This window comes from Elgaria multicarinata, chromosome 1, assembly GCF_023053635.1.
Source record: "Elgaria multicarinata webbii isolate HBS135686 ecotype San Diego chromosome 1, rElgMul1.1.pri, whole genome shotgun sequence".
NCBI lineage: Eukaryota > Metazoa > Chordata > Lepidosauria > Squamata > Anguidae > Elgaria > Elgaria multicarinata.
This window is the reverse complement of record NC_086171.1, coordinates 194,750,443-194,770,598: the sequence shown is the minus strand read 5'-3', so window position 1 is coordinate 194,770,598 and position 20,156 is coordinate 194,750,443. Positions and strand designations below refer to the sequence as shown.

General features: G+C 44.1%; 1 protein-coding gene across 3 annotated transcripts in view; it reads right to left on the bottom strand.

Annotated features, from left to right (window-relative positions):
• The window catches only part of SLC9A8 (solute carrier family 9 member A8), a 148,429-nt gene that overhangs the window by 29,394 nt on the left and 98,879 nt on the right, over window positions 1–20,156 (bottom strand). For all 3 annotated transcript variants that reach the window (XM_063146099.1, XM_063146090.1, XM_063146107.1), the window contains 4 exons: window positions 18,214–18,248; window positions 16,414–16,557; window positions 14,805–14,943; window positions 6,558–6,663 (listed from right to left, as the gene is read on the bottom strand). In XM_063146099.1, the coding sequence (XP_063002169.1) occupies window positions 6,558–6,663; window positions 14,805–14,943; window positions 16,414–16,557; window positions 18,214–18,248 (424 nt within the window). The remainder of the gene's footprint in view (window positions 1–6,557; window positions 6,664–14,804; window positions 14,944–16,413; window positions 16,558–18,213; window positions 18,249–20,156) is intronic.

The following is a 20,156-nucleotide window of genomic DNA, read 5'->3' as shown; positions in this document are numbered from 1 at the left end:
ATGCTTGTGATTGGCCACTCATGGACGTTTTCGGGTCGATTTCACGACATCGTCAACAACCAGGACGTCTTCCACGGAATCTTCTAGAAATCCCGGGATAAAAAGAACCACTTTTGAAGTGGTCATAGCTGGGGAAATGCAGGTTGCTTACCTGTAACTGTAGTTCTTCGAGTGGTCATCTATGCATCACACATATGGGCTTTGCGCCTGCGCAGAGACCAGACCGGAATCTCCAATAGCTTAGGGAAACGCTTTTGGGCGGGAACCCCTCCCCCACGCTACCGCGCATGTCCACGGGGTTCCCGCCCTTCCCTCAGTTTACAGGAGTCCGACATCGTGCCCCCATAAACATGAGTGTAATTCAATAAATAAGATAAAATATAATCCATAGTCAATCATGTCATTATTAAATATCACACCACCAAGAGGGGATGGTGGGTGGGTTGTGTGAATGCATAGATGACCACTCGAAGAACTACAGTTACAGGTAAGCAACCTGCATTTCTTCATCGTGGTCTCTATGCATCACACATATGGGCGAGTAGCAAGCTCACATACCTTGGAGGTGGGTTGGTGTATTATTTCAACACTTCCGAGAGCACCGCCCTTCCAAACGAACAGTCATGTCTGGATCGAGTGTCTAAGCTGTAATGCTTGACAAATGTGGAAGGGGTGGACCAAGTCGCCGCCTTGCAAACGTCCTGAAGTGGAACACCCCTGCTGAAAGCCACCGACGTTGACATCGCTCTGGTTGAATGAGCTGTCACAGGTCGATGTATCTCTAGTTTAGAGATAGAGTAGGCAAGTTCAATTGTCTCCACTATCCAGCGTGACAATCGCTGGCAAGACACTGGGAGTCCTTTATAAGGCTCACCATAACATACGAATAGTTGTTTGGATTTTCTAAATCCTTCAGTTCTAGCTCTATAGAAAGAAAGAGCTCTTCTGACGTCCAACATGTGGAGAGCAGTGTCCGCAGGCGTTGTAGGGTTTGGAAAGAAGGCTGGCAAAGTAATGTCCTGAGCCAAGTGAAAGGGTGTCACGACCTTGGGTAAAAAAGATGGGTCTGTTCGCAACACGACCCTGTCGTTATGGAAAATTGTATAAGGCGCATCAATTCTTAGAGCTCTAAGTTCACCTGCACGCCTTGCTGAAGTTATGGCCACCAAGAACACAGTCTTGAGAGTTAAAAGTCTTAAGTTCATTGTAGCCATAGGCTCAAAAGGTTTTCTTATCAATGCATGGAGCACAACTGACAAGCTCCACGACGGTACGATATTTCTAGAAGTTGGTATGGTGTTTCTCAAACCCTTTAAAAATTCCTTGGATGTAGGATGGGAGAAAGGCGAGAACCCTTCTACACCTTCATGAAAGGCAGTGATGGCAGCCAAATGAACCCTGATGGACGAAAGTCCTAAGCCTCCTTGGAACAGTGAGAGTAGGTATTCAAAAATCACAGAGATGGGACAAGTCTCAGCGATGTGATTCATTTGTACTGCAAATTTAGAAAACCTCCGCCACTTAGCCGCATATGACTTCCTAGTCGACGGTTTTCTCGACGCAGTCAAAATGCTCTGTACCATGAATTGTTCGGTACCGAAAGTCATGGTACTATCCTCCACGCTGTCAACTTGAGTGTCGAGTGGTCTGGGTGCCGAACTCTGCCTTGGTGTCGAGACAGAAGGTTCGGTATCGATGGTAGCTCGATGTAGTCCCTTCTCGACAGTCGAAGAGCATGAGGGAACCATGGTTGTCGAGGCCACCACGGCGCGATCAGGATACAGTTTGCGCCGTCTGTTCTTATCTTGGCCACAACCTTTGTCAAGAGTGGGAACGGTGGGAAGATGTATAGTAGTCCCCCTGTCCACATTCTTGCGAAGGCGTCTCCTCGCGAGTTCCTTCCGCTTCCAGCTCTGCTGCAGAAGTTGGTACAAACTGCGTTTTCTGCAGTGGCAAAAACATCGACAGCCGGCTCGCCCCAATACCGAAAGAGGTTGTTTCTTACTTCGGTATCGAGCTCCCATTCGTGGTCGACGTGGAAAGACCTGCTTAGGGAGTCCGCTACGATGTTCTCCTTCCCCGCTATGTGAATCGCAGTCAGGTAAGTGTGTCTCTTTATGCACCAGTTCCAAATCCTGAGTGCAGAGCGGGTTAAGGGGTATGACCTCGTTCCCCCTTGCCTGTTTATGTAGCAGACAACAGTGGTGTTGTCTGTTGCAATCAGAACGTCCTTGCCCTCGATGATCTGGGCAAACGCTTTTAAAGCATTTTCCACAGCCAAGAGTTCCAAGTGGTTGATATGTTCCCCTTTCTGTTGAGAGGGCCATCGACCTTGGACGGTGAGCGAATTGCAGTGAGCTCCCCATCCATCGAGAGAAGCATCCGTCGTGATGGTAAGCGATGGTGCTCTTTGCTGAAAAGGAATCCCCTCCAAGAGGTTTTCCATCGAAAGCCACCATTTCATCGACGCCCGAACTTGTCTCGGTATCGAAAGGTAAGTCCTGCGAGCATTGCGTCGAAGATCGAAGGTCTTCAAAAACCACCCTTGAAGAATCCTCATTCGCAGTCTGGCGAATCTGATGACAGCGGTAGTCGCCGCCATCAAACCCAGCAACCGTTGGATTGTCCATGCCGAAGGTCTTGCTTGGGTTTTGACATCGAGAATTAGATCCCGAAGTGTCCTTACCCTCGCTAACGGGAGGTAAGCTCTTCCATCTCGAGACGACAGAGTCACTCCTATGAAGTCTATCGTCCGCTGAGGAGTCAGTATAGATTTTTCCTGGTTGACCCACAGACCAAGGGATTCTAAAAGTTCTAGAGTCGTGGCTATATTCTCCTGGAGCGTGTGACTGTCCTCCGCTACCAGGAGCCAGTCGTCTATGTATGGATAAACATGTATTTCCTCCTTTCGCAGGTGGGCACACACAACAGCCATCACCTTCGTGAAGACCCTCGGCGCTGTCGCGAGGCCGAAAGGGAGGACGTTGAATTGGAACTGTTCGACGCCGATGGAGAACCGTAGGTAAGTTCGATGCAACTCCCTGATGGAGATGTGGAAATACGCATCCTTCAGGTCTACTACCGCGAACCAGACCCCTGTATGCAACAGTTGGAGGATTGAAGTAACTGTTGTCATACGAAACTTCTTTGGAGTGATGTATTTGTTCAGTTGTCTTAAGTCCATAATCGGACGAAGACCTCCATCTTTCTTCGGGACCGTGAAGTAACGGGAGAAAAATCCCTGGTTGAGTTCCTCCGCAGGTACGTGAGAGATGGCCCCCTTCGATAACAAGGTCTGTACCTCGAGCAGCAGAGGAGGGGATGGTGCTGTTATCTTCACTCCCGAAGAAAAAGGAAGGGCATCGAATTCGATGGCGTATCCCGTCTTGATGATAGTGAGCACCCAGGAGTCGGATGTTATGGACTCCCATTGATGGTACTTGGGTGCTAGACGGTTGGTAAATGGTAGTAGGCCTGGAGCAGGGAAGTCAAAGGCGCTGCCTCTTGGAAAAGTCCGATTGGCGTCTGTTCTGCTGGTCCCGGCCTTGATAGGGTCTCTTTCTTTGTAATTGTTGCTGCTGCTGCCTAGGAGGCTGACGATCATATTGTGGGCGCTGTTGCAGCTGTTGGTAAGGCTGTCTTGTCCAACGCCGTTGTTTGTATTGAGGTGGAGGCTGGGAGAAACCCATTTTCCTGGCTGTGGTTCGTGCCTTATATATAGTGTCCAAAGACTCATCAGTCTTAACATTAAAGAGGCCTTCGCCATCGAATGGCAGGCTCTCTATTCTCGTCTTCGTTTCATTAGTGAGGTTGGCTGACCTCAACCATGCATGTCGACGGAGAGCCACCGATCCCATCATGGATTTTGAATGGGAATCGGTCTGATGTCTGGCCGAGTTAAGTTGAAGTCTAGCTATGGACATAGCTTCAGACTGAAAAATTCTGGCTAGTTCGCGTTTGTCGTCTGGAAGGTGGTCACAAAGCGAACCTATCTTTTCCATGAGAAAAATTTGATATCGAGCCATCGTGGCTTCATATGCCGAGGTTCGTATCCCTAGTGATGAAGAAGCGTACACTCTTCTTCCAAGGTAGTCAAGTTTCCTACCTTCCCTATCCACAGGGGCCGAATGTATTTTATTAGACCTGCCTTGAGCCGACTCCACCACTATGGAATTGGGTGTCGGGTGTTGGAACAAAAAGTTAACATTAGTCTCTTGGACTTTATACATTGCCTCTAATCTCTTTGATGTAGGCTGAGAAGCACAAGGAGTCTTCCACGAGATTTGCGCCGTACGTTTTAAAGTAGGCGGGAAAGGAATTGCCACGGTGGAAGCAGCTTGAGATTTCATGACATCATAAATCGGATCATCATCCTCTTGTGCAGGTTGTTCGACGTCGAGGCACAGTGACTGTGCCATCCTGAGGACGTGATCGGAAAAAGTACCCATATCCTCAGAAGGAGAAGCAGGATCATGAGTATTTACCACGTCGTCCGGTGACGGCATCGAAGCTGCAACGGAGGCGACTGACTCTGAGTCGGACCTATACTCATCATCAGGTGAGTTAGATCTCGTAGGCTGCAGCGTCGACTGAACCGGTTGCAATGCCTGCTCGTACCGAGGTGGAGACGACGAAACGGTGGCCCTAGGTATCGAAGCATCGACATCGGTACGATGTCTTGATGCTAACGGTGACGGAGCTTGAATGGCCCTGGTAGGATGTGGAGGAAGTCTATATCGTTCCTCAGGTCTATGCCCGTCTGGGTAGTAGTCGTGGGGTCGATAATACTCCCAGTCGTATAACTCTTGTCTATGATAGCCAGAGTATTGAGAAACTCGGTCATAGTCAGGTCGAGAGTATAACGTCCTCTCTTGAGGAATCGGAGACGTCGGTATCGTAGGTTGGATTGTCTGTTCTTGCTCAACATTGCGAGCTATAGAGACGACCGATACCGAATCACGAATCACGAATCTCTCCCTCCGACATCGAGCTCCTAGCATTATTATTATTATTATTATTTATTTATATAGCACCATCAATGTACATGGTGCTGTACAGAGTAAGCAGTCGGTATGGGAGTCGGTATCGATGAATGCTCCGGTCTCGATACTGTAGCAGGTTTAGGCGATGCTGACGGTACCGTAGCTGGCTTAGAGGAGGATCGTCTATCAACGTCCTTGCTCTTTTTCTTCTTCTTTTTCTGCTGATCAGCCGATTTAGGGGTCCGCGCCGTTTTGGCAATCTTTTTGGCCGCGGATACCGCAAGGGATCGGCCTGGCGTCAGGGGTATGGCCCTGTTTTCCGCCACCATCTCCTCAGTGACCACAAAGGACTGAATTTCAGGGCTGCGTTCCCTGCTCATTGTCCTTGAGGAGGATTTTTCAACGTGCCTTTGATGAGTGGGTTCAGTGGCCTTCAGGGCCTTTTCCCACAGCACGGAACGAAGCCTGTCCGCTCTGTGTTTGCGAGTCTGCTTTGTAAAAGCCATACAGTGATGGCACTGTTGAACCTTGTGGCCTTCTCCTAAACAGATCACGCAGAGTGAATGCCCGTCCTTTGGTGGTAGTTTAGCGCTGCATCTGACGCATTTCCTGAAAGGGGCCCTCACGGCCATGCGCCTGTAGGCGCCCGCGATCGAGGATCGCTTGAAGTTAAGAGCGTTTAGCAATAGAAAAGGTGAAAAGAAATAGGATTTATAATTTTTTTTTTTATATATATATAGACAGAAGAAGAAGGAAGAGTGAATACTAAGAAAGACACACAAACTCTTTAAAAAGAGCGAAGAAGAAATTTTGAGAGAAAAACGCTAGAGGAGAAACGGTTTCTAAGTCAGTGCACGATGGCGGACGACGAAGAACTGAGGGAAGGGCGGGAACCCCGTGGACATGCGCGGTAGCGTGGGGGAGGGGTTCCCGCCCAAAAGCGTTTCCCTAAGCTATTGGAGATTCCGGTCTGGTCTCTGCGCAGGCGCAAAGCCCATATGTGTGATGCATAGAGACCACGATGAAGAACAGCAGGATCTTCTCAACAGAACTCAATGGAACTGAGTGGAGGGGAAGTATTCAATTCAAACCCCTTGTTGCCTCTCTCTTCCCATGTAATGCAGCCCATAACAAGGAATCAGGAAGCAGAAAAGCCCCAGGTAAACAACACAATTTCCCTTAATGTAGAGACACGCAATGTTCTGTCCAGGGACACTGGGGCAGGGCAAGGCCATGTGTTAACCTGAAACACTGGCTGCTCCCACTTTGGAATTCCTTTCCCTAGGAAAAGTGCCAAAAGCCACGCAGCTCCTAGAATTTCTGCATGATGGCACAAAACAGAGGCAATATCTAATCCTGGAGTGTAGAGTAAATCCCCCCATTTCTCTCTCCCTACAAGATTCTGAAGGTTTTCTAGTACAAAGGTTCGTGCACATTTGCGCTACAAACCCTTGCTGAAAGTTGGGGGAGGGGGGAAATATTCAACCAGGAAGTTGAATGTTCTGGCAACCCAAGCGGACCGCAAATCATTTCAACATTTTCAGTAGCTTTGGGTTTATTTGACGTGCAGCTTACCTGAGAGAGAAATACCTTCTGAAAGTCCATAGGGAAGATAAGCAAAGATAATCATCATTCCAAACTCCAGAGAAGGGGTTTTCCGTAAATCAATATGCTTCAACACGTCAACACCAAATAGTTAAGCAAAATACAAGCACGGTAAGGGAACAGGAAATAAAGATAATTAGAATAAAGTTATCCTTTATCATCAGAGCAGGACCAGAGGGCTTTTGGGGTCCCATGCTGAACCACCTGCTTTTGACCCCATAGCCATAAGCACAGTGGCACACTATGCAATGAAGTGCATTTATTTTTCCCTTCTTATTGTATATTCTATGGCATTTTTCAGGTGGAACAACCATCACTGACAACCAGTGATGCTCTATGCTACAAGGCATACAATTGTGAAAGGTCGAAGAAGCAGGACTGCATACAGAAGTGGTTCCCAATTGTGATATTACAACAGGGACCCCAACTACAGTATATCACATTCTTAGCATGTGTATATAGTTAGGCTGCTTAAATCTTAACGACGTCAATAGAATTTAAGTTGCCTAATTGTCCGTAAGATTGCAGCCTTGGGTTTGTGAGATGCTGAAAGGTAGCTATTATCTATGATCACCTTCAAGAAAGCTGTTCTTCTAAGAGCAGTTTGGCAAATGCGGCTGGAATGCAGACCTAGAGAGCAAAGCAGACTGCAACTGCATCACAGGTTTCCCTGCACTTTATCAATCTGGTCCACACAGATTTTAAAACAGGTGCTCAGCATGCTTGAGTGGAATAAAGACCAATTTATCACTTCTGTGATGTACACAGATTTTCGTCTGAAAGTGAACTATTTAGTATTTTCAGACTGAGAACCCAGGCAAGTGACTAAAACAGCTCCAGAAAAGGTCAGAGAGCGAGGAAAGTGGGTGCGTCTACATTTACAAAGCAGGATTCTAAATCTGTTTCTGATTTCTCAGTTCATGGTTGTTTGTTGTAATTCATATCCAAGAAAAAAATGATCAACAGACACACGTAGAGACACAAACACAGAGACACAAAGGCGCACACACAGCTTCCAAGAAATCTAGCAAGTGTTATCAAACCTCAATTGGCTCCCCTTGAAATTCTTCAGGCGTTTTGCCTGAAGAGGCATTTCCCAAATTCAATTTGCATTTTGCTTGATGCAACATGTCAGTGGCACATCTATACAAGACATAAGTTACTTGTTGAGACTTTTCCAGGTTCCTAAACCCTGTGAAAAGTGTAATGTTCTCCTTTCATGGATATTTAGGAAGACATGACTATCTCAGAACCATTAAACAGGAAGATGATCCCTGTGGATCATTTTGCTCAACCCTTTGTCCAGAGAGGTCAACCCTGCCTGGATGACTGTCTCCACCTTCTTTTGAAACTCCAAAGAAGGGGTGGGCAGACTTCAGGGCTGTGGGATCTCCATGGCTTTATTACAGCCTGAAAATCTACCAACCAGAGCCTGGTGCAAAAGCCATACACTTAGAATTAAAGAATTCTGAACCTAGGAATTTGTTTTGAGTACCAAAACTGAGTTCATAGTCCTTTCCACGCTAAAATCCAATCCTGGTTATCAGAAGCTCTCTTCATTTCAGCAGTATAATTTAGGGTGAGACGGAGTCATTTTGCTGCTACTATTGTTAAACAACTGGGAGTCAGAAGTCCTTCCTAACGTGAGGAGGAAAGAGTTAACCTTTCCCTCTCCAGTTGCATTCCCTATTGGAAATCTCTCCCTGCATGGCAATTAAGCTAAGGAGAAAAACAACAACCTTCAGTTGACAGCAAAGGACACTCCAGGATCTGGAGAATAGATCCAGGTCCTTAGGAAAGGGATGTATAAATTAGTGCGCACACACACCACATTGTGGTTGGCTTCACTAACCCTGTTCTGCAGCAGGGTGAGCAGACTAACTTTGGCTTAAGGTGTCGTCTGGCACGCACCTGTGGCTAAGGGTGTGAAATCATAGAGCTAACATTATAGAGCTAGCCTAAATCAGGCAACTGCTGGCTCTCTTAGTGCAAGGGCTGATAGGATACAGAGCGGAGCATTCAGAGGACTCAGGTGCTCATCTAACTGCTTTGTGGTTAGCGTGTGGTTAAGGAAGCCGGGAACTGGACAGGGTTAACGGTGTTGTGTGTGAGCGTATGGGTTGTGGTTAGTGCTAACCACAGAACCTCAGTGTCATCTGAACAGGCCCAATGGGAGATATATCAGTCCTGGATCTCTTCCTCTCCAGCTACTGTCCCTGTTCAGATGACACGCTAAGCCATGGTGGTTAAGCATTTTGAACTAAACATTATGGCTTAGCCTTAGTGTGTCATGTGAACCATGACTTAGCACGTTGTGTGACCATTCCTAACCATGGTGGCTACATAACCACGGTTTAAACACGCTCACTAACCATTTGCTTCAAAGGCGTTAGCGGCCTAACCATGGCTTAGCATGTTCTCCGAACAGGCAAAATGTCAAGTAAACTAAAAGCTGTGAAGTGACATCATCATGTTGTGGGTTCTTCCACTCCCACTCTACTTTACTGGCCGCCATTTGCAGGGGTGGGGGAACTCACAATATGACAATCTAACATCACAGCTCTCGGTTTACCACAAGAGTGTGTAGGACAACCATATGGAAAGGAAGACATGTATCTTTAACAGTTGCATAGAAAAGAGAATTTCAGCAGGTGTCATTTGTATGCATGCAGAACCTGGTGAAATTCCCTCTTCATCACAACAGTTAAAGCTGCAGGAGCCCTGCCCTCTTTTGTATCTGGTCAAGATACAACTTCACCAGGTGCTGCATGCATACAAATGACACCTACTGAAAGTCCCTTTTCAAAACAACTGTTAAAGATCCAGGAGCCTTGTCTTCCTTTCCATATGGTCACCTTAAGAGTGGGCAACTTCCGGGGGTCAGGGGAATGATTTGCCTCCCACCCAGGACCCCTGCAGGCACTGCACTCGTACCTCCTGCCGCTGAATTTTTGTGAACCGCCCAGAGATCTTCAGCTATGGGGTGGCAGAGAAATCTAATAAATGAAATGAATTACTGAATTTGCTGCTGAAATCTGACAGCAACAAATAAAAGGAGGCATTCTTCCTTTAAAATGAACCATGCAGGGAGCACACACCTTATTCTGAGACAGAATCAAAATCCCAAGAGTGCAATTCTGCATCAAAACAGAGGGTGCTCTTTTCTTTTCTTTTCTTTTGCCACCACCACAGCAAAATCAGCAGTGGCGGCAGGGGGCTGGACGCAAGACACAGGCCATGTGTTGCCAACCCCTTGTTTACTGATGTAATGGAAGATGGGGGAAGAGGAGGAAACACAATCTGTGTACCTCTAGTTGCAGCCCTAATGGATGGGCTCTTTGGAGGTCTACCTCACAGGGTTGTTGTAAGGATAAAATGAAGTGGAGGGGGATAATATAAGCCACCCTGTGTTCCTTGCAAGAGACAGGATATCATAGAATCATAGAATCATAGAATAGCAGAGTTGGAAGGGGCCTACAAGGCCATCGAGTCCAACCCCCTGCTCAATGCAGGAATCCACCCTAAAGCATCCCTGACAGATGGTTGTCCAGCTGCCTCTTGAATGCCTCTAGTGTGGGAGAGCCCACAACCTCCCTAGGTAGCTGATTCCACTGTCGCACTGCTCTAACAGTCAGGAAGTTTTTCCTGATGTCCAGCCGGAATCTGGCTTCCTTTAACTTGAGCCCGTTATTCTGTGTCCTGCACTCTGGGAGAATCGAGAAGAGATCCTGGCCCTCCTCTGTGTGACAACCTTTTAAGTATTTGAAGAGTGCTATCATGTCTCCCCTCAATCTTCTCTTCTCCAGGCTAAACATGCCCAGTTCTTTCAGTCTCTCTTCATAGGGCTTTGTTTCTAGACCTCTGATCATCCTCGTTGCCCTCTTCTGAACACGCTCCAGCTTGTCTGCGTCCTTCTTGAATTGTGGAGCCCAGAACTGGACGCAATACTCTAGATGAGGCCTAACCAGGGCCGAATAGAGAGGAACCAGTACCTCACTTGATTTGGAAGCTATACTTCTATTAATGCAGCCCAAAATAGCATTTGCCTTTCTTGCAGCCATATCGCACTGTTGGCTCATATTCAGCTTGTGATCTACAACAATTCCAAGATCTTTCTCATTTGTAGTATTGCTGAGCCAAGTGTCCCCCATCTTGTAACTGTGCATTTGGTTTCTATTCCCTAAATGTAGAACTTGGCATTTATCCCTATTAAATTTCATTCTGTTGTTTTCAGCCCAGCACTCCAGCCTATCAAGATCACTTTGAAGTTTGTTTCTGTCTTCCAGGGTATTAGCTATCCCACCCAATTTGGTGTCATCTGCAAATTTGATCAGCGTTCCCTGCACCTCCTCGTCCAAATCATTAATAAAAATGTTGAAGAGCACTGGGCCCAGGACTGAGCCCTGCGGCACCCCACTCGTTGCCTCTCCCCAGTTTGAGAAGGTTCCATTGATAAGTACTCTTTGAGTCCGATTCTGTAGCCAACTGTGGATCCACCTAATAGTTGTTCCATCTAGTCCACTTTTAGCTAGTTTGTTAATCAGAATGTCATGTGGTACTTTGTCAAAAGCTTTGCTGAAGTCAAGATATATGACATCCACAGCATTCCCACAGTCCACAAGGGAGGTTATCCTATCAAAAAATGAGATCAAATTAGTCTGACAGGATTTGTTCCTGACAAATCCATGTTGGCTTCTAGTAATCACTGCATTGATTTCAAGGTGTTTACAGATTGACTTCTTTATAATCTGCTCCAGAATTTTCCCAGGGATGGATGTCAGGCTGACTGGTCTGTAGTTCCCAGGTTCCTCCTTTTTGCCCTTTTTGAAGATAGGGACAACGTTAGCCCTCCTCCAGTCGTCCGGCACCTCACCCGTCTTCCATGATTTTGCAAAGATAATAGACAAAGGTTCTGAGAGTTCTTCCGCTAGCTCCTTCATTACTCTTGGATGCAGTTCATCGGGCCCTGGGGATTTGAACTCATTCAAGGAAATTAGGTGTTCTTTGACCATTTGTTTATCAATCTCAAACTGCAATCCTGCCCCCTCAACTTCTGCTTCACTTTTTCCAGGGGGGTCATAGATCCGCTTTTGGGAGAAGACCGAGGCAAAGTAGGAATTGAGCACTTCAGCCTTTTGTTTGTCGTCTGTTATCAATGTAATAATAAATAAATGTAATAATTTATTTATAATAATTATTTATAATAATTATTATAAATGTAATAATAAATAAAATGAATAAATAAAACCCAGCTCCGGCTAGTATGGAAAGTCAGAGAATTGGTTTGCCACAATGCCATACAATGCGAATCAGACCCAACTGGCTGGATATACTTTAGGTATGGCATACTGCTTTCAGCATTCAGCTCTAAAGCCCCCGAGGTGGTGGTGGGATGACCTAATTTGTTTACTGAACATTTAATACATATAAGAAAAACCTGGAGCATATGCTAATAAAAACGACCCATTACTGAACATGGAATTAATGTATTAGACTACAGCAAAGAATTAGCATACTTTATAACCCTCCGTTGTCATATAATAATAATTATTATTATTATTATTATTTTATTATTTATTTATATAGCACCATCAATGTACATGGTGCTGTACAGAGTAAAACAGTAAATAGCAAGGCCCTGCCGCATAGGCTAACAATCTAATAAAATCATAGTAAAACAATAAGGAGGGGAAGAGAATGCCAACAGGCACAGGGTAGGGTAAGCAGGCACAGGGTAGGGTAAAACTAACAGTATAAAGTCTGCAGTATAAAGTAATAGCTTGGAATAATTCACAAGGGATGCACAAGGATTATAGTCTAAGAGAAAACAGAGAGCTATGTGGACCAATCTCGAGCTGCAACTCAGGACCATCTACCCCTCATGAATCAAGCTAAATGTTCTAGAACTCAATGTGCCAAAAAATGATGCAGCATTAAATCATACAAAAAATCAAAATAAAAAACAAGATCAAACATGAAGATCAAACATGAAGAGCCGAGAATAAAACATTAAGAGATAAATTAGATTATTAAATGCTACAGCATTTGGAAGGCCTGAAAAAATAGAAAAAATAAAAGATCTTTGCTTACTGCCAAAAAGAAATCACATTAGTCACTAGGTAGGCCTCTCTGGGGAGAGCATTCTGTTACTGAGATCCCACTACCAAGAGGGCTCTTTCACTCAGAGCCACCTGGCCAGGGCACCAAAAGAAAGTCCACTGACAAAGATCTAAAGGACTGGGGTATGTAATTGTGGGAAGAATCAATAACTACAAACGGAACAGACATTTTTCAGGGATGCTTTAAACTAGCCTGGACATAGAAGTTGCCTTATAGAGACAAAAGTTTCATGTGTTTCATTGCTAGCTGGGATTGCACCCAGCAAGCCACAATACAGTTCTGGGCTGTGCTTCAATTGGTAGACATAGGTTGCACAGCTCTGCTTTAACTACAGAATATCCAATCTTAGTGGAAGTTATTCTTCTTTGACTCCTTTCAAATTCTACATATAGATGTCATGTTTTGAACATTTTTATGTGAGTTTCTAACTGTGTGTATCAAATTGAGTTAACCTGTTGCTAAAAGTTATTATTGTATAAACACCATTTGGCCATCAGAATGTAAGAAGAGCCATGCTGGATCAGACCAAAGGTCCATCTAGTCCATCTACTCTGTTCACACAGTGGCCAACCAGCTGTCAACCAGGAAACCACAAGCAGGAAATGGTGCAACAGCACCCTCCCACCCATGTTACCCAACAACTAGTGTATACAGGCTTACTGCCTCTGATACTGGAGGTTCCACTTAACCATCATGACTAGTAGCCATTGATAGCCTTCTCCTCCAGGAATTTATCCAACCCCCTTTTAAAGCCATCCAAATGTGGCCATCACTACATCTTGTGGCCATTTTAGAAGTGTGTCTTATAAGCAGGTGCATAATTGCTAAAAGTATTGGTTTCTATCAGATATTGTACTGGTTGGTTATTTCCTCTGCTAATTATTATGTACTTTTTATTTTTACTTCATTTTACTTTTTTACTTGTATGATTAAGCTTTTATAATTGTTTTCAGTGCATATGAACTGACCATGGATAAATTCTTAGCTGTTACAAGAAACAGACAGCTTGTTTCACATATCTGCTAAGTATTATATAACAAATACAAATAAAGAAAAATCAACAACAATGTTGCTAAGCTGCATTGTCCACTACAAAGTTTCATAGGCCAACCACTCTAACTCCTTAAAGAGCACTAAATCCACCTTTATGTTTTACAATTGCAGCAATGCTACGTTTAGTAGAAGTAACCAATGACTATAGGACCAATTAGACTACTCTGCATAGAACTTAGCTAAGTATCAGAGACTTTCATTTTAAATGGATAGGTGTATAGATCTGGTGTCTTATTGTACGATGTATCAACAAAAGCTAAATAAAGCTAAATAAAGTAAATGAATATTACAAACAGCAAGATTCATACTGTAGAAGTACTGAAAATAGTATTCAGCAGCATTAAACTTTAAATATTACTTTGCATGGATTAATTTTGCATCTATTTTTTAGAGGGAAGTATCCTGCATATCTGTGGGGAAGCATTGCATCAATAAGGAGTGAGAAAGTTTTAAAGGCATTTACCCTGAGTTAGAAGCCATTTCTTATCAGTCCAGACATGCCCTGTACTACCATGAGAATAGCAAAAAGTACAAAGCAACGTAAGCACTTTACTGCCTTGCAGTAACTGTTTAGATAACAGACCTTTGTATATCTGAAGTAAGACCAACTGTTATCCTATAGATTTTTACACAGCAACATTCACACACTCAAGTAGCCATGTTCAGTACTGATCCATTTCAGTCCATTACTTTAACACTGAATAAGCTCTATTACCTATGAAAGCTTTCCCAGTGTGAAAACAGTCAGAGACAATCCAAAGCATTTAACCATACCTTAGATACAACAACCATCAAGATAAGTGATTATACAGTATCTTTGGCCTTAATGAGATTCATATGCAAGTGTTATGCAAGTCCGGAATTGTTGCCCACTGGGCACTGATGCTGTTAAAAACTAAACTGAAGAGGAAACCGCATGCTGACCAAAAGCCTTCTGTTTTAAAATCATGATCTCCCTAAGAAACACTGCTGAGGGCCATTATTAAAATGAAATGCACTGCCTGTTCATGCATTTGGACAGCTTTACCTAAAAGCAAAGGATATTAATGCAGAAATAAGGCCGGTCAGAGTCCCCAGTGCTGCAGATCCAAAGAACATCTTCAGAAAGTAACCCAGTGCCTGTACAAAGGTTTGCCATCCACTTACGTCTGACGTAGGTTCTCTCGTCAAACCTTCTGCAGTGCTGGGAACAATAAAGGAGAAGAAGAAGACGACATCCAAAGATTACACATCTGAATCTTAGCAGGGGTTATTGCTAGGTCCCTTGGCCCCAGGTGTATTCCGCGGAGCCCTAAGTTCCCATTAGTGACAATGGAAGGTTGTTGTTGGTTTCTTGGATTAATTGCCATACAGGGGGCAATTTTCAAGGGGGGATTGCAGCTGAGGAAGGAAAGGTTAACGCTCAGCCCTGCATGACAATTAAGCTTGGAAAAAACATTTCCATTAGTGCCAATGGGAAGTTTTTCCTACGCTTACAGAGGAGACTTCCAGAGGTATCACAGTTAGGGAGGGTAGAGTTAACCCTCCCTTTTCTGTGCATTGTGTCCTCCCAAAATCTCCCCCTCTGCATGGCAATTAAGCCTGGTGGGGGGATGCCTTTGATGTAAATGGAAAGACTGAGCCCCAAATCTTGTTATATGCCTTGCGATGCCTCTGAATCTTAGACTTGCTTTACCATGTGCTTTTGCTTTTTATAAAAATCTCAACAACCTACAGTTCTTTGTTGAAATGCATCTTTTAAAATGCTTTTACTGTGATATAACAAATGGAATGTCAAAAGACATTCTATTAAGTGCTGGTGCAATTTTTCTCCAACCCCCAAGGAGAAACACAACTCTGCTAAAAAATAAAAAACCTGGAAAGCTCACCCAGCTTTTGTGATGCTCTTAGCACTGGTATAAAATAAGCCAGGAAGATGCCTGCTGCAGCAAAAGGGATAAAATCCTTCTAACGGCAAAGAAGGGAGGCACTTCTTCATGATAAGCCCAAAGAAAAGGGAGGCACAAAGTAGATTCTGCCTCCTCAGGGGAAAAAAAGGCATTTCTACACACACACACAAAACAAGGTGCTCATTCATTTGATGATCAAGGCATGTGAGAATGTGGGAGAAAAAAGGAGATTTTCTTGTGTAAGCAGGAAAAAAAGTCAGGATCCTGGGGTGAATATGAAAGGAAATGGTGGGGTCCTTGGAAATCTAAGCAAAGAATCAGATATAAGCGAAGAATCAGGCCAGCTACGCAGAACTTTTTCTTTAGGATCTGAAGTCCTCATTCACTGCATCCAACAAATCAATGGAACACAAAAGCTAACATAGAGGCCTTCTGTTTTAAAAAGATGATCTCCCAAAGAAACACGATTGAGGGTCATTATTAAATGGAAAAGCTAGCTTGTTTAGGAACCCCCCTATCCACATCACAGCTCATTCCATTCAGTAGGATCTCCTGACTGCATAGTATTTTCAGGGGGCTAAAGGGACAGTCGTGGGAAAGAAGAGTTAGAGAAGTCTACTTCCACCAGTGCAGTTGATCCAGCGTAAATCTGAATCCAACCCTACGTCTAGTCATGTGCCAGGCAGCCCTAAGGCAGATCTTTGCCTGAAGGACAGCAGCAATTCGGACTTCATTGCCTTTTGGGCCTATCGGAATGCACGTACTTTGTCAGGACAATCGAGACGGCATCATTGAGAATACTCTCCCCAAAGACCAACATGTTAAGCACAGGATCCACGTTAAGGGCATTAAAGATGGCAATCGTAGCTACAGGATCCACGGCCGAGATCAAGGAACCAAAGGCAAAGCTAGAAGGAGATGAAATGGAAATGTCAGCATCACCATAGAAAAATTGTTACCGGGCATGCAATAACGAGCACGACTCAGCAATCCTGAAAGGCAGCAGTGGAATTTTATTTTATTTTTAAATCCATTTTAGCAATGTTGACAATTGTGCAGAAGGACATTTAGCAATATGTAATTAGTCTGGGTCTGTTTTTTTAGGCTCACAGTTTTAAAAAAGTTGTTACTGTAGTTTTAAATGTATGTGAATATTGTGGCTTTTAATCTTTGTATATTGTTTTTAAGTGTTTTTATCTTATGGCTATGGGGCGGTATACAAATGCAATAAATAATAATTGTCAGCAAGAGACAACAAGTAAATGTAAGCTTTTTAATAGGGGTGGGGAGCTGTGTCCTATGGGGCCCCACCCTCACCCCCGGGCCTTCCCTCCTGGTCCCGCTCCCCCCATCTCTGGCAGCAGTTGGAAAAGCTTCAATGGAAGGCTCTTTTCAAGCCTGATTGCAGTGTAGACAGAGGGAGGGAAGCGTTAACACTCCCTCTCTCTGTATGCTGCTCCTCCCAACTGCCCTTCTGTGCATCAACTAGGCTTGGAAAAATAGCCTTCCACTGGCTTCAATGGAGGGCTTTTTTCAAGCTGAATTGCTGTATGGGGAGGCAATGGGGGCAATTGCAGCTGGGGAGGGAAGAGTTCATTTTCCCATCCCCATGCACTGCAACTAGGGATGTGGGGGAAATCTGCAATGGAATCAAATGAGTTTGTATTTCTACTAATCCAACCTGTGGATTCCACAGTGGACCAGCTTTTCCCAAGGCACACGGATTCTGCAGATTTACAAACCACTTCTTTAACTTTCCAGAATTTTATGCACATTTAGTCATAGAAAAATACATAAAATAATAATAATAATAATAATAATAATAATGGCCAAAATGTGCATTTTCACATCAGCTATGAATGTTTTTATTTTATTAACTGATTACATTTCTATACCACCTAAAAGCCAAAGTACTCTGGGTGGTTCACAACAATTAAAGTCCATTCTGTAGGGATTTGTGCATTTGGGAAGGGGGGGGGTCTGCACATTTTCGCAAGTGTGGATTGGCACAAATGCAAATTTGCAGAAATTCGAGAAACTGGGAAAAATCTGATTCTGTCAATGAGCAGACGACAAAACAAAAGACACCCGGCAATCCATGAAATGCAGTCGGAATGGATTTTTTTTTAAAAAAACCCTCCAAATTGTACACGCATGCACAGCACGCTGCAATTAGGTTTCAAAAAGCCTTCTGTTGCCTCTGATGGGAAGATTTTTCCAAGCCTATTCCTGTGGCGAGAGGGAATCTTCCTCTGTGAGTGAGAAAATGCATGAGTGTTATGTGTTTGTGTGTGTGTGCATGCATGCGTGTGAATGCATGACTTGATGTAGGTATATAAGAGAGGGAGTGGTGGCCACATCTATATACCTTTGACCCACCCATTTCTGCTTTGGCCCCTCCCCTTTTTACAGGGACACCAAAGCTGACATAGGCCCCTCGGATGTTTAGCCACAAGAGGATAACAACTGGCAGCATCCGTGCACACAAATGAGCATGCAACCTTCGTTTTAAACCCTTTAGCCCCAGTATAAATATAATTATAGCAACCTTGCCAGAAGCTTACCTGTCAGTCATATTGAGTTTATAAATTACATCAGCCTAGAAAAATCAATAAAAACAGTTAGGTTTTTTTAAGCACACACACACACACAACTATTATTCTACTAAAATTGCATTTTCATCCAATTACAGGGGCAAGCATCTTATAAAATTATTGTCAGGAACGAAAACGTTTACAGTCAAAGTTCATATCTCCTAACTAATCTACTATACTGCCAGCAAAGAGTGTCAAAAGAGGTTTTCATAAAGACTGAAAGACACTGAAGTGGGAATATAACGGTTCAACGTGAGAAGGCACCAAGGAGTGGCTACAACGCAATGCTGGATTTTTGCACAGTTGTTACTGTCTTCTGTGCATTGCTTTGAGTGCCTAAATGGTAGAAAGCTGATGGTGACATTTTCCAAATAAGTAAACAGGTAGTCAAAGACCACAACCTGAGCTTAATATGAAAAACTGGCCTATAACAGCTTCCTTGTACAAGAGCACTGAGTAATATGCTTGTAAAAACTGCCTCTGTGTACAGTGGCCTTCTGAGACATCGTAGTCTAGGGCAGCGTTGAATTAACCATTATAATGATAAAGGTTTAGTCTCTGCTGGGGTGCAATTAATTACCAGGGAGTTCCCCATGGGGAACACTCTGCCTTTCTTCTCTTTGTTCTGGGATTTATTAAAACTCTCGGTAGCTCAGAATGCAGTAGCTGCTTTGCATCACAAAACAGTTCCTGTTAGTTCCTGTTAGTTCCTCATGTAAAAATACAAGCAACTCAGCAGGTATGAAAAACAGAATGACATCTGTAACATAAGGGATTCAAGGGACAAGAATTTATGGGTGAGGCTGAGAGGTGAATTCAGTTGCTGAATGCCCGTAGAAGAGAAGATTGAGGGGAGACATGATAGCAGTCTTCAAATACTTGAAAGATTGTCACACCAAGGAGGGCCAAGATCTCTTCTCGATCCTCCCAGAGTGCAGGGCACAGAATAATGGGCTCAAGTTACAATTCCGGCTGGACATCAGGAAAAACTTCCTGACTTTTAGAGCAGTACGACAATGGAACCAGTTACCTAAGGAGGTTGGGGTCTCTCCCACACTAGAGGCCTTCAAGAGGCAGCTGGACAGCCATCTGTCAGGTATGCTTTAAGGTGGATTCCTGCACTGAGCAGGGGGTTGGACTCGACGGCCTTATAGTCCCCTTCCAACTCTACTATTCTATTATTCTAAGAGAAGCGCTTGGTATTGGGTCAGACTCATGTAAGGCTCTGGAACATGAGGGCTTCAGAAAAGAACAAGGGGAAACATTCAGATATGCCGTAGAACAGCATTACCCAACTGGGTGCTCTCCAGATGTTTTGGACTACAATCTCTACCATCCCCAGCCTGCTGGCTAAAGATGATGGGTGTTGCAGTCTGACAACATCTGGAAGGCGCTTGGTTGGAGAAGGGCTGCCAAAGAAAACAATTACATTTCTCCAAAAATACATCTTTTTAAAGATAGCTTCCCACAACGCCTTTGGGTGTTTCCCCCGCTTCAACTGCCGTTCCCGCCCTGTCAATAGTTGCAGCTCTGTTGCTTCTGAATTCTCCATGTCCTTTAACTGGCGCTGCTCCTTGAAAAGACATTAAAACTCTGGTGTTGGATGAAGTAAATAAATGGCTTTAATAGTTTTCTTTCAAAAATAATCCAACAATTAAAACAATAGTAAAAATCGTGCATTGGGAGCTCAACGTTTCGGACCCGAAGTGGTCCTTCCTCAGGAGCTAGAAGTCAATACATCGAGGTATTAGAAAGCTGCACATATTCAATATGTATTGACTGTATTGTCAACTGTATTGACATCTAATGTGTAAGACATGCAGCATAAACTTTTTTAAACCGAAAAAAGAAGGCATTAAGAATTTACACAGAACTATTAAAGCTATATGGAGAAATTCCAGGTCTGAAGGACT